Source organism: Vigna angularis, chromosome 2 (genome assembly GCF_016808095.1).
Source record: "Vigna angularis cultivar LongXiaoDou No.4 chromosome 2, ASM1680809v1, whole genome shotgun sequence".
In the NCBI taxonomy this organism is placed as follows: Eukaryota; Viridiplantae; Streptophyta; class Magnoliopsida; order Fabales; family Fabaceae; genus Vigna; species Vigna angularis.
In genome coordinates, this window is record NC_068971.1 from 48,687,450 (window position 1) to 48,701,574 (window position 14,125).

Consider the following 14,125-nt stretch of genomic DNA (forward strand, 5'->3'; position numbering starts at 1 on the left):
TAATCAATATCGTCCAAAAGTTTTTATTATTTAAAGATACATTGTAAAACAAGCTATTGAATTTTATTTAAAGTATATGTCAAAAGCAAATTGTATATGAGTTCTTGCCAATTTTTGGCACTTTCGTAAAAGAATGGAAAAGTCCTAAAGATGTATACATGTGGAAAGAAAATTAAGAAAAGTTTGTATATATTAAATAACACAAGGACATTGCCAAAAATTAAAATCCAAGACAATAAAAGAAATTGGTGTTGATAGAGCATAACAAAACTTTCAAAACTTGGTTTTGTTTATTCTTCATTGCAATCAATTTTTTCAGCAAATATATTAGACAGTTTGTAGTATAACAAGTGTCGTATCCACCATCCATTTCAACCTTCATCCCCACCATCCAACCATGAAAAATGGAAGCAGACCCGTCTTAAAAAGTCATAAACATAGACTTCTATGAATCACAGCATATAGCTGAGTAAATTGTTAGTAAACATGTTTTAATAGTTTAATTGAAAACTTGTCATTCGATTTAAAGACTTCTAATTATGTATGATTCCTTGTTGTAATATTCTCTAGTTGAGTAGAAGACATAAGATAGTTTTAATCCTCATATGTAATAATTTTAACTTCAAATTATTTTTTGTAGAATTTTGTTGACGACCAACCAATAGATTAAAAAACATTATCCTATGTTTAGAAAACAAGGGCAAATTATTTTCTTTCTAGATATAAGAATTTAAAAGTTGATTTGTTAGATTTGATTTAGTAGTTTTAAATGTTTAAGAACTTTCTTCAAATATTAAATAGTTATACCTATTTGAACTGATTGTATTTTTTAAAATTGTTGACAGATTTTTGGTAAAAAGAAATTGTAAATAGTTTTTTTTAAAAAAAAACAACTTTCATAACGGTTATCACATAAATCCTCATTATATATACTACTTTCACGAAGTGTATGACACAAAATCATCGTGATATAAGTTTGTCATATTTAAATTATTTGAATTTGAGATTGCAATATCATGACGGTTAAAAGTAAAAACCATCATGATAATATTATTCTAAATTTTAATTATTTTTATGTAATTCATTTATTTAACGACAGTGATTAATATCGTTGTGGTTTACAACAATCATAACAATAATCAATCCATCATGATTTTTGTCAATTTTTTCATGAGAACATGATTAACATAGGTGAGAATTTCATAGTAGAAAGATTCGTTTGACCATCATGATATCTTTTTTCTACGGTAGTGATTAAGAGGAGTACAAATAAATAACATATTGTTGTAAAAAAAAATATAATATACATCGGTTCATGTGGTATACATGTTAAGATAAATATGAAGTTTAAGTGAAAAAATTATTAAAAAATTTAGAATTCATAATAAATTCATATGGATTACATATTATATTATAAAAGTTTAGTTATCATACTTTTAATATTATTTATCTAATATGAATTATTAGTTATGAATAGTCTAATTTAAAAAAAAAATTACACTCTCCCTTATCAAGAAAGAGAAGGTTTTACTTACAATTTGTGAAAAGAAAGAAGAGTTTTTTCCCCAACACATAATTATTAACCATATTATTAATGAATGCATGTCTAATGTGGGATCAGCTTAAAAATATTTTTGCATTAAAATAATTTTGAAAGCCAATATTTTTTAACTGACAATAACTTTATCAAAGTTCAAATTTCACTTTCCTTATTTTTATATAATCGGTAAATAATGGATATAATTAGTATATTTAACAATAATTCTAAATCCTTCTATAATACCTTCATGGTAATCCTCTCCTTTTGTATTCTAAGTATTTAATATGTTTGATATTTTTAAGACATTAAATGTTTTTCTTTTCGATTTGATCTTATAAGCTTGTAGGAAGATTGTTAAAAGGACATGTTATTCTTTATTTAGACATTTAAGCCTAATCATGCGAAAAAATTGTATTTTCCTATTAAGACCATCTTAGTATTTCCTTAGTAAAGGCTATTACTTGTGAGCTTGAGCTTTATACCTCTACCATAAGTTGATAGGCAAAGGTCTCATCTTATTACCCATGTTTTTGCTTTATTTTCCAGAGGAAAAACAAAACTCGTTTTTTATTGTATCTGCACTTTGACGTTCTTATTTTTCTTTCCAGGTACAATCTGGAGATTATTATGTAGCAGCCTAAAAGAGAAATGAAAGTAAACCAAGAAATAATAACATTGTTCATGTGAGTGCAGAAGGAGATGGATTTAATTGAGTAAATTTACCTTAGTAGGAAGTTTATTTATTGGATTCCTTATTCAAACAAAAGAGATGTAAAACTACCAAACACCTGTCTAGTACAACTGCAAAATCTCCTAAGTGGGATCAATTTTTTGGCAAAAGGGAACTATGTCAGAGTAACCATATCTCACTTCTATCAACAGCAAAAAACACTCTTTCCCTTAGAATAAACTGAAACACAAAACTTTGTAATTTTCTTTCCAAAGCCATAGCTAGAGAAAGCATGACATGATGAAATCATCCAACTTCCTATTTCTGATAAACCACTCAATTATTTGTCACTGCACACAAGCTACACAACGCAATCATTTCTCGGTAACTTTCTCAAGATGCAAAATCACAGTTCGGCAACTCTACACAACCTCTTATGTCACCTGAAGTTTCTTTGCCCTGCTGAAAAAATGCACCAATCAAATTTCAGCTATAAAGTGAGCTTTAGTAGCACAATATTGCTGCTATAAACTCCACAATTTACCAAGACATAAACCAAGCACCTCTATTTTGGCCTTTCGAACTCTGAATTTGATTTGACATATAGTAACAATCTGAACAATGCTCAGGGAAAATCCTTTCTTTGAGAGGCTCACAAGCTTCTGGCAGAACCAAGTCGGAATATCCTTTAACATAGGAGCAGTTCCATGGATAGTTTGAGCTCACATTAAGGACAATGTTTGATAGGCAAACGTTGACAAAATTGTCACCTTCTATACCCTCTATAAGACCTGCAGTTTTTATATTCTCTCCCACCACATCCTTGATTGTAATCTTTTCTATTACAGGCAGAGCATTTGGATCATAAGCATCATTTGGATGTTCCCCATATAAACCAGTGAACCTAATAGCAATATCTACATTAATCAAGGTCACATTTGAGACATAGATGTTTCTGACATAACCACCCCTTCCAGGAGAAGTCTTTATTCTGATTGCAGTATTTGAATCGTAGAATTGAACATCTTCTACATGAACTTCAGATACACCACCAGACATCTCACTTCCTATTGCAATCCCTGCACTCGTTTGAGTTTTACCAACAAGCCTGTGGATGACAATGTTTGTGCACGGACGACCGTATGCAATGCCATACTCATCCCACCCGCTCTTGATTGCAATCAGATCATCACCAGTGCTTATGTAACAGTCCTCAATGCAAACGTTGTCAGAAGAATCTGGACACATTTTAAAGGTATGTCTGTGAGAATCTACTAAATCTTCTAAAAGGAAATAATTGTGACTTGGGAGGATGTAAGCATTGTTTATAGGTATGATGTACAATTGCATATAAATTTAGATATTATGCCTTCATTTAAGCTCAAGTGAGTATTTCTACGAAACATTTTATGACAAAAGCTTGATACCACACCAAGACAGCGTCAAACAATGGATATTTTTATAAAAATTAAAGTAGAAGATTTGCTAATAGTCAATTAGAGAATAGTATAGCATGCCAGACTAAAGGAGAAAGTTTACCCGGATCAATCCCATCGGTATTTGGAGAATCAAGAGGAGCAAAGATCGCCACTTTCTGAACTGTAACATGGCTGTTCATCCAGAAAAACAGTCTCAAATCTGCCCCTAATCATGAAAGCTCCACTATTGCGCAGTTTTAAATATGCAATGAAAGTACTTGAACTATGGAAAACGAGGAATAAGATACAAACTCAATCCTTCAGTGGAGGACAAACCTGCAATACACAGGATGGACTGTCCAAAATGGAGAATTCAACAAGGTTAAATTTGAAATGAGGACCCCTGTTGAGTTCATCAATTCTATCAAATGGGGACGTGTATAATCCAGAGTTTTGTTCCTAAACATGCTCCACCAGATACTCCCTTGACCATCGATAGTTCCATTATTACCTTCATTGATACACTGACAATATCAACATTACCAATTTATGTATTCAGACTATAATAATTGTGTTGAATGCTACTAACCTGTTATGATCACATCAGTCAAATTGCGCCCATAAACGAGGCTTTTATGCCTTCTGCCTGGTAACTCTCTTCCTCTTCCATACGACGGTAGAGGATCAACAACTGGCCAATCTTCAGGGTTCTGTAACAAATGGGACATGCATGTGAAAATTGGAACTACAAATCACTTTATATATGAGTTATAGACAAGTTTATCGTTGAATGTCTGAAAACATTACAGCATCAAGTTTGTAGGACTCCAACCCGGAGTTTAAAATTCAACAAAAGCCGAATTTTTTACAAGTTAAAATACAAGCCCTGCATTGTATGGAAAATTAATTACTAGACCACACCACTGCCAAGTAAGAATAAGAAAACTGTGCTCAAAGGGATCTTATGCTTTGGAAAAAAAAAAAAAAAAAACTGAGGCAAGCCAGCTAAGCAGTTAAGTTAAACTTCCTTTTTTGTCTTGCATCATTTACAGAGAGTGGCTTACCGTTGATCCGAGAATTACTGCATCCTTGTCCAACCACAAAGTCAGATGACTGATGAGATCAAAACTACCGGTTAGCCACCTACCAGCCGGAACAAAAAGCTTGGCTCCACCTTTGTCAGCAAAGGAATTCAGGTAGAAGATGGCATTTTGAAATGCTTTTGTGTTGAGAGTGACTCCATCACCAACTGCACCAAATTCGGTGATGCTGACGCTGTGAGGTCGAACTTCGTCGTTTGTCTGCTGGCAAAGTGTGTTGCTCCATACTATTCCCGGGCTGCAACTGAGCAATGCAAGTACCAGAAGCACTTCCACGTGCTGCAAGAGAAACATTCACCATCAGTTACCAAGTGCTACCAGTGAGAATGCGAGAAACTTTCCCATTTCATCAATTTTATTAAAACCATTAACAACAGCAGCAATTCACATGCTTCTTCAGCCTTAACTGAGAAGACCAAAACAATTATGAAATTCGGGTAGGATCTAGAAACAGCAACACATAATTGAACTTAGAGGAGTTGAAAATATCCTCCGATCATCAGCTACATTTTCTCCACAGTTAATAGCGCAAATTTAAATTAAATACCGAAAGAGCAAGCAAAAGTGAAAAATCAATGACCGCCAAGCTTTCCAGTGGCGTAGTGGCAGAAAGTATAAAAACAAGATGAACAGTGGATGATCAAAGCAGTGTGTCTGAAAAAGATTTGAGCTGTAGATCTTACTCCATCCAGTATTAAGTTAGGGAGGAGATGAAAGTGAGATGGGGAAGTGTGGAAAGAAGTAATGATAGAGAACTTACTGTTGAAGGTGTGCTCATATTAGTGAGATCCAGGTTTCCCTTTATGTTCGAAGTGTAACTGGGAGTGATGAAAAAGACCGAGAGAGAAAAGAAAGGGTGAAATGAGAAAATGTGAAGAGGAGGAGGTTTGGTTCATTGATTAAAATCCCCACCCCAGCAATAAGCAAGTGTGATATTGATTGGGTGGGTCATTGAAATGAGAGTCACCACCCAAGTAAAAATCATTGACAGGGACTGTTACTGCCCTCCAAACAATAAGCAGTAGGACCCCCCCACCCTACGCTTCTTCAAGTCCTCCAAACTCTCTCTCCAGAAGGGGGAAGAAAGAGAAACTCAAATGGTGATGAACTCATATCACAGGAGTGGTATCTTATTTTGCTTTTGTATTGCAAGTAACCGGTTCTATTTCTAAAGCTGAGACAGTGACTTGCAATACACACAGACACAGACAACTTCAGACAGCGCCAACTGCTAAGGTAACAGCTTTCCTCATAATTTAGCTTTGCATGTAGTCTTCTAGCTTCACTTTACTGTTCCACTTCCCTCACTGTGTGTAGCTCGTGACAACTCAACCCCAATTTCCTAAACTCCGGTCAACATTTTTAATCATATTTACTATGTTTTACCTTTAACCACTTCATACTGCTAATCATTTCTTCTGTTCTCTGTTTTTTGTACCAGTCAACACAATAATAATAAGTATAAAACACTAAAAAGTGGTTAATTTAGTTATTCTATCTTTTCCAAGTTTGTGATTTTGTGACAAAAAAATGAAGGCTGATGGTAAAATGTGTACCTGAAGGATGAAAGCAAAGGAAAGGAAAAATGGGAGGGGACAAATTTTTAACCTTAAAAAGCAAAACCAGTGTGTATTTGAGCATGGGGAAGTGTTTCTGCTGTCAATGTCATGGAACCACAAACCTTGTAGCATAATCATACATATTAATTTCACCAAAATAAAAATAATAATAATTAGTAATAATGGTAATAATACAAAACAGATCCAATACTGGCTGATTTTCTGAATTGTGTTCGTACAAATGAGGGATTTCGTCTATTTCTTCTTTCTTAGGCATCTCCATTCATGAACGAGTGAGTGAATGCAGTAATTTTAATTTAGGATAATTAACAATCACCTGTGTCACTTTCTAATCCATTATTTTCTGTACAGCCTATATTCAACAAACATGTCTATCTATTTATTTTGCAACCATCTTTATGTAATACTATTTCTTTAGATTCTGCTTTCTTTTTCTCTTTTTATGTAATTGGACTTTATAATAAAATATACAAATTATATTTAATTCAAATTTCAAGTAAATCCCATCTTCAAGGTTAATATATTTTACAAGGTTAATGAAAAAAAAAACTACTATTTCAATTTTCAAATTAATGATGTTATATTAAAGTCCATTTTTTATTTATAATATGATAAAAAAAACTAAAATGATTGAAAGTAATATCACTGCCAATTTTTCCTTCAGTCATCATCATGCAACCTCTGATTAATACTTCTAATACATCAATCAGAAGGTTCTAATTCTAAGCTAAAATCTTACATAAAAAAAATTATAATACTGTCCTATACAGGCAGCCATAATAGACTAAGGTAAAAAAATACATAAACACTTCTGGAAGAGAGTTACACTCTTTCAAATCATATGTTTTAATTTATGATACATGTAATTGTTATTAGTTGAAAGTATAAAATAAATAATTATTCCAATAAAAGTGTCAATTTTTAAAATAAAATTATTAAAGTAAAAATTGAACTTTATAACATGATTGGACCGAAATGGATTCGTCGTTTGTTGAGCAACTTGAGAAAAGAGAAGGATATGCAAAAAAATTTCCTTCCGAAACAAACAAATTCATTAGAGCTGTTGTCTAGTGATAGGATGCATCTCATCTTCTCATTTATTTATTTATTTATTTACTTCTCATTTATTTAATTATTTAGTTTGTGATACAACTTTGAGCTTCACACAAGGTAACAACTAATCTTGACCTTCTTCCTCCAAATAAATAATCTTAAAAAGGTAAAAAAAAATAAAGAAAATTTGACAGTGGATTATTTCTTCAACCAACTATACATATTGATGAATGTATTAAAAATATATATGTCTAAAAAGGAGACAGGGTCCTAGAACAGACAATATCAGAGACACAAAGACCTAAGTTTTCACCCTCTGGCATGTGAAAAGTTAAGGTTTCCAAAGTCAGGTATCCTATGCTAAATAAATCAAACCCTAAATTGACATGATATTCCACACACAAGAAGCAAACAGTTACGTACTAATAATAATGATAATAAATAACTGATCAAAGAATTCACAAACATACATTCATTCAATGTAAAACTCTCACTGATTAGAGGTTAGTCTTGAAAGAAACACCTCTCACTGAATGACAATAAAGTGTTCCTTTACATCTTATTTTCCATTAATTAAATGTTAACATTTTCTAGACAGTTGACTAAAATAGTTTTTAATGTTAGAAGACAATTATCATAATGCCAACTTGTGCATTAGGTTATTGTTGTTAGAAAACTATTTTATAATTGGCCTGATCTTTATTGTTTAATGTATGATATATGATGAAGATGCTAGTTATACTTAAAAATACTTCTTATTCCTTTGTCTGATAACAATATAATTAAATGACGACAAAGTCACAGTCTCATTATTAATATAAGATTTTATATAGTTGAAAAATTAACCAAAAATAATTCTTTTATTGGGAATAATCTTTTAAGTAATATATTGTTTCTAATATTTAATTCTTTAAAATTAAGTAAATTGTGGATACAATATAATAGATTTTTGAATAACAGGGGAGTTAATTTATCTTTTATATGCTAAACTCAGAATGTAAAATTGAACAATATTACACTTGTTGCATGGTAGCATAACTAATGTATTTAATATTATTTGCATGAACCTACCTTCCCCGTATAAAGCTGATTGTGGTTCTATGTATTTTGTAAAGAAAAAAAAATACACTAGTACTCAACATGTTTTGTGTAACATCATTAGTCTTAGTATAGTGTTTGTGCTTTGCGTAAGTTGTTACTTAAGATTTGAATGAGATACACTTTACATGTGTTGTTACTCTTATTAATGACAAAATTAACCAAAACCCGACATATTACAATCATGTCTGAAATCCAATGCCTGAGTTTTTGCAACATATATAATTAGATATATTCAAATCATGATAGAATATGAATAGGACTTACGATTATAATAAGTAAGGATTACAATAAACCATGTCAACTTATTCAAATTTGTGCTTTAAAAACAACCTAGACAATTTAATGTCTAAAATTTGTTTAAAATATAAAATTTAAACTTAAGTAAGATCCCAAAAAATAGTTAAATTATTTCAATAATCCACTTAAACATAATTTAAATTTGATTAAATGATTTTTTCCCTCTTTTTATTAATCTATGACTTTTATCATTTAAATGTTTAGTTTGATTATTTTCATGTTTTTATCCACCCGTGTTAAATTTTATTATTTTAATATTTCTGCATAAGGTATCAAACAAACATTTTTATTAGGTTAATTTATCTGTGTGATACCTTTTGAGTCATCCAATGATATAACAATGTATTGTATTATTATCATTGTAAGGTTACATCACGAAGTGGCGTATTGTAACCTAATTGTTATCGAAGCGGTGTATTTTAACTTAATTGTTGTCGTATTTTTACAATGAACGACAAATGGTTCAGAAGATAATAAATACTCTTTTTAAAATTTTATAAGAAAATAAATATAAGTGAAAAGAACATTCATTTTTTTTTAAATTTTGAATAAATACTATATCAAACAAAAACTCTTATACACTAAATTAGCATACAAGTCACTAAGTATCAAACAATTCTGTAAGAAAACTATAATATAACATAGAGATGACTTCTAACTTATCTAAGTAATTATATAAAAAAGAGTTAGCATATACTAATTAGTTCTAATAAATAAATATTTAGCAGTGTGATATTATATTTACATTTTTTTAATTAAAACTTTTTTGTTCTAATTTTGTTGATGAAGGAATGAGTCTCTATAACTATGAATGTTCATTTACATACCATAATTATTTACAAAAAATTATAAATATGACTATAAAAAATTGTTAGTTAATTATGAATGTGCTAATTAATTTATTAGTCTTAATTACTTTTATTATACTAATTATTAATAAAAAATTCAATGAGATACTTGAATCCAAAGACATATTAATTTTTTTCTCACTTCTGAAGATGTTACAGAATCACAGGTAGCTTTTCTGATGCACAATACCACACTTCACAAATGATCTAATAAAGCAAAGGTAAAATCTTGTCGTATATAAGGGGAAATTGTTGTCGTATAGTACAGAAACCTTGTCGTATGAAAATAGTATTTTCTTAAGGAAATATCATATCAGGTCACAGAGGTACAGATGATCCATATCTATAGATGACTTATATCTTTCGTTGAATTACAAAATTTCTGATAACTATTACGTGTGACGAATAAAATGATTCTTTTACATATATAAAATTTTAAAAAATTATATATAAATAAATTTATAGTTAAACTAAATATTTGAGTTATAAATCATGATTACATAAATTAATTAATAGTAATTAAAATTAAAAGTATTAAAGAAATTCTTTTAAATTATTAATTTTAATTTAACTATTTAACCCCAACTAACCTTGTATAAAATAATATTCAAGTTAAACTTTCAATAAGTTATTTTTATTATTTTAATTAATGTAAATTATTAAATTTGAAATATATAATCTAAACCTAACTATTTATAGTTTACAGCATTTATAATATGCTTTTAGAAGAATTGAGTATAACTCAGCTAAACTATTTTATCTCAACTTCTAAAGAAAAATCATAATAGTTTTGAAATTTAAATTTTGAAAAAATTACTAAATTAGAAACTGTTAATTTAACCTTGATCATGTAAAATTTAAAGATTTTTTATAATATTTTTTGAAATTTCAAAATTAAAAAAAAAAGTTTTTGTAATAATTTTAAGGTATCAATAAATATAAAATTGTCTTGATATATAAATATAAAATTGTCTTGATATATATATATATATATATATATATATATATATATATATATATATATATATATATATATATATATATATATATATATATATATATTTAAATCTCACATAAGTGATTTCATTAATTTATCTAATAAAAATCTTACAAATTAACTTACGAGTATATATACTCTATATTATATTAGAAAACTTATTTAAAATATTTATTATAAGATATTAATTATGAGATTTAAATACATTATAATATGTTAGTGATATAAAATGTTTTTTATTTCATCATCTAAATCAAATATGAAAAAAATAATCATCTAAAATATTTTTAAGTAAACCCAAAATATAACTACAATTTATAAGTTAATTTTTTAAAATGTACTAATTTATAAATTGATTTGTTAAGATGCACATGTATGTTCACATTGGTAAAGAATTTTTATTTATACATTAAAAAAATTGATTAGTGAAAAATGAAATAATATAATTTAAAAATGAAGTAAATTGATTTTGCTAAAATTAAATAAAATCTTTATCAGAAATAAAATAGAATTATTAAAATAAATTTCATTTTGAATTACATAATATTTATAGTTGTCATCATATATATTTTAGAGTACAATAAAAAATATAGTTTTGATATTTTCTTATATATTTTAAAACATTATTTTTTATTTAATGTTTGAAATAGATTAAGATGGAAGATATTGATTTGGATAATTTTGATTTTTTTTCTTGGTTATTATATCTATACATTGCTAAAAGACGAGATAATCACTTCAGCAAAATTAAATAAATTTTTATCACGATTAAGTCACAATTTTTATTTTTTATTAATGACAATTAAATAATAAGAATATTTCTTATATTGTACAATTAAATATAATAATTATCAAATAATATTTATTAATATTAATTATATTATTTAAGAATAATCCATAGTAACCCTAATCATGCTAATATAAAATACCACATGTAGTTCTCTTATTTTTTTCAAGTTTTTTATATACTGATATATCTAACTTTATTTTTATTTATGAATGAACCTATAGATAAATAATTCAAGTCTGGTGAACCACCTAATGATTTACAATAATAGTTAGTTAGTAGATTATTTATTAACCTTGATTAATAATTAGTTGATCAAAGAGGAAGAAGATTATATTTTCATTCGTTAATCTAGTGTTATATAGCATTCATGGTATTTTACTTTTCATAATTTAAATCTAAAAAACCATGAACATGGTACATTCTTACTAGAAGAAATTGTAGTTGGAGAATGAAAACTAGAAAATGCTTGAATGTTGAGATACAATGATTTGATAAAAAATAAAATGTTTTTAAATTTAACCACATTTTTCTGTCACTTCCACAAGGGGTGAGAACAGCCTCAACCAAAATTCAGATGAAAATAAATGTTCACTCTCACACATTAATTACTACTCATACAAAATTTAACTGCTCCTCAATGAATTTTCTTTTCATTCTTATTAGTTTTTTTGGAGGGTTGATTCTAAAATAATTTCTTCATACATGCAAAATACCTACAAATCTATTTCTAGAATGAAGAGTTAATGAAGTACAAAAATTAAGATCCAATGAAATAAAAAAAAAAAAGCTCTTCCACTTTTTGCCAATTTTAAAGAAGTATATTTTTATTTCTTAACTTTTAACTTTTTTTTGTGATAATTAGATTTTTTTTAATTTTAATTTAATTTAGTTTCTAATTTTATAAATGTATAAATTTAGTTTTTTTAATTAAATTTTGTTAAGTTTATTTTATATTTTAAATATATCTTATATTGTATTTGAATTGTTTGTTTAGCACGTTTTTTTTCTATATTAGTTAAAAAAATACATTTTAAAGTTAAATAAACTTAAAAAAGTTAATTAAAAAAAGTAAATCCATATATTTTTAAAATTGAAAAATTAAATTTGACTAAAAAAATTTTGAAAATAAACTAATTCTAATTTTTACTTTGATAAAATTATATTTAACCATAATTTTTATTATTTATAGTCATAATATTATAAATTTCACTTCTTATATAAGAGTTAAAATATACAATATTATTATAGAATAATGTTTTACTTTACATTAATAATTAATTACATCACATTTCTCTCTCTTTTTTTAATTCTTAGTTTAAGTGTAAAAAAAAAAAATACTCACTACCACCATATTGATATATACCACAGAAAAATCCACGTATCAGTCTGTTTAGTTCAATGTTCTACATGCAGCTTTCGTCAGCTAACTGTTAAAGTTTTCAGTGACAATCAGGATTCATGCAATACACAATCAATCAACTTTTGTAGAGATTTCTAATAAATGTATACACTTTATTAATTATGTACAAAGCTAGTTATTGATTTTACTCTTTGCTCTTTGCTAGCCGTAATCGCCATTCAAATTTGAATACTGCATATACAAGTACAGATAATTTTCATAGACTGCATTTATTTTTGGTCTGTGAGGAGGACCAAGTTAGGAAAACATCAAGCACATAACATATGCAACCACTGTTGCATAACAGAAGTAATAAATGTCTTGTTCCGGTGTTTTTATTCAGTCTTGAAGAGACATTAATTATTTATATCCAAAGTTAAGTTGGCTTTCTCTACTTTCAGCTTCTGACTGTAACCCAAGATGCCTGACAAATAATCTGCTGTGTTTAGATGTATAAAGAAATGTCCTTGATGTTTGACACAAATAATAAAGAGGTTTCATCCACATTAAAAGAAAACTTCTTGCTGTGTTCAATATTGCAGACATTGGATTTAAGCTGCATGTTCTTCACTCTGACTATATTCATTTGTTCGGTTTTCGTGATAAAAGCAGAAAAATACAATGATGCTTTTCAGTTAATTCCTTGTGGAATATGTGTTATGATTTGTGAACTGTGGTTTTTTATTTACATTCTGTGCAGATTGAAACCAATTGGAATATGAGCTCGTATGAATATTGGTCAAAGTCATTTGGTTTGGAGTTAATGTATCAACCTATTTTAACCAGCACAACATTTTAAGAAGAAAATATATTAAATGTTTTTGGGAACATAATTAAGATAGTTGAAACCATTTTCATGTTTGAATAGGTGAGTTATTTTTTTATATATAGTTTTGTAGTTTTTTTTTTCAGATGTTTTTAATATTTTTATTTAAACCCGCAGAGAACCCTACCAAACCACATGCAATGTATGACGGACACAGAACAACCACCGAATATGTTGGTCTATTTACAGATATGTTTGTAGAGGTACTTTTATATTTATTTAGTACAATTTCATTTTATAAAATTTTCTGTTAGATTTATGTTCAAGCCATTTAACAGGATTATATCATGATGTAAGAAATGAAATTAAATAATTGATAAAATTTATGTAAAAAAACTGTATAAATACAATTGATTAAGTCACATTATTGTCTTCAATTTTTTCAAGAGATCGAAAATATGAGGAACTTTTCCTGTGATCATTGCTTGCACAGTAAAATTTATTGTAATTTAAATATAAGCACCCGTTTTAAAATATTTTCTTCTTTAATATTTGTTATGAAGAAT

At 28.0% G+C, this 14,125-nt stretch overlaps 1 protein-coding gene across 3 annotated transcripts; it reads right to left on the reverse strand.

Annotated features, from left to right (window-relative positions):
* Window positions 1-2,333: 2,333 nt before the first annotated feature.
* LOC108326896 (probable polygalacturonase) lies at window positions 2,334-5,856 on the reverse strand. 3 transcript variants are annotated; one of them, XM_017560495.2, is made up of 7 exons: window positions 5,489-5,856; window positions 4,693-5,007; window positions 4,218-4,338; window positions 3,965-4,139; window positions 3,750-3,820; window positions 2,774-3,448; window positions 2,334-2,672 (listed from the first exon to the last, which is right to left on the reverse strand). In XM_017560495.2, the coding sequence occupies exons 1-7, from the start codon at window positions 5,504-5,506 to the stop codon at window positions 2,650-2,652; spliced, it is 1,398 nt and encodes a 465-aa protein (XP_017415984.1). In that variant the 5' UTR covers window positions 5,507-5,856; the 3' UTR covers window positions 2,334-2,649. The 3 variants fall into 3 exon arrangements, with proteins under 3 accessions (XP_017415984.1, XP_017415985.1, XP_017415983.1); XM_017560496.2 differs by having other exon boundaries at window positions 2,334-2,669; window positions 5,489-5,855; XM_017560494.2 differs by having other exon boundaries at window positions 2,334-3,448; window positions 5,489-5,854.
* Between the last annotated feature and the right edge of the window lie 8,269 nt (window positions 5,857-14,125).

What these genes read in the sequence shown, in the direction of transcription:
- LOC108326896 (XM_017560495.2), bottom strand. An exon ending in CAGTAATTCTCGGATCAACG is followed by an intron (nt 4,339 to 4,692) that starts GTAAGCCACTCT and finishes CATTTGTTACAG; the next exon opens with AACCCTGAAGATTGGCCAGT. An exon ending in TTCGAAAGGCCAAAATAGAG is followed by an intron (nt 2,673 to 2,773) that starts GTGCTTGGTTTA and finishes GCATTTTTTCAG; the next exon opens with CAGGGCAAAGAAACTTCAGG.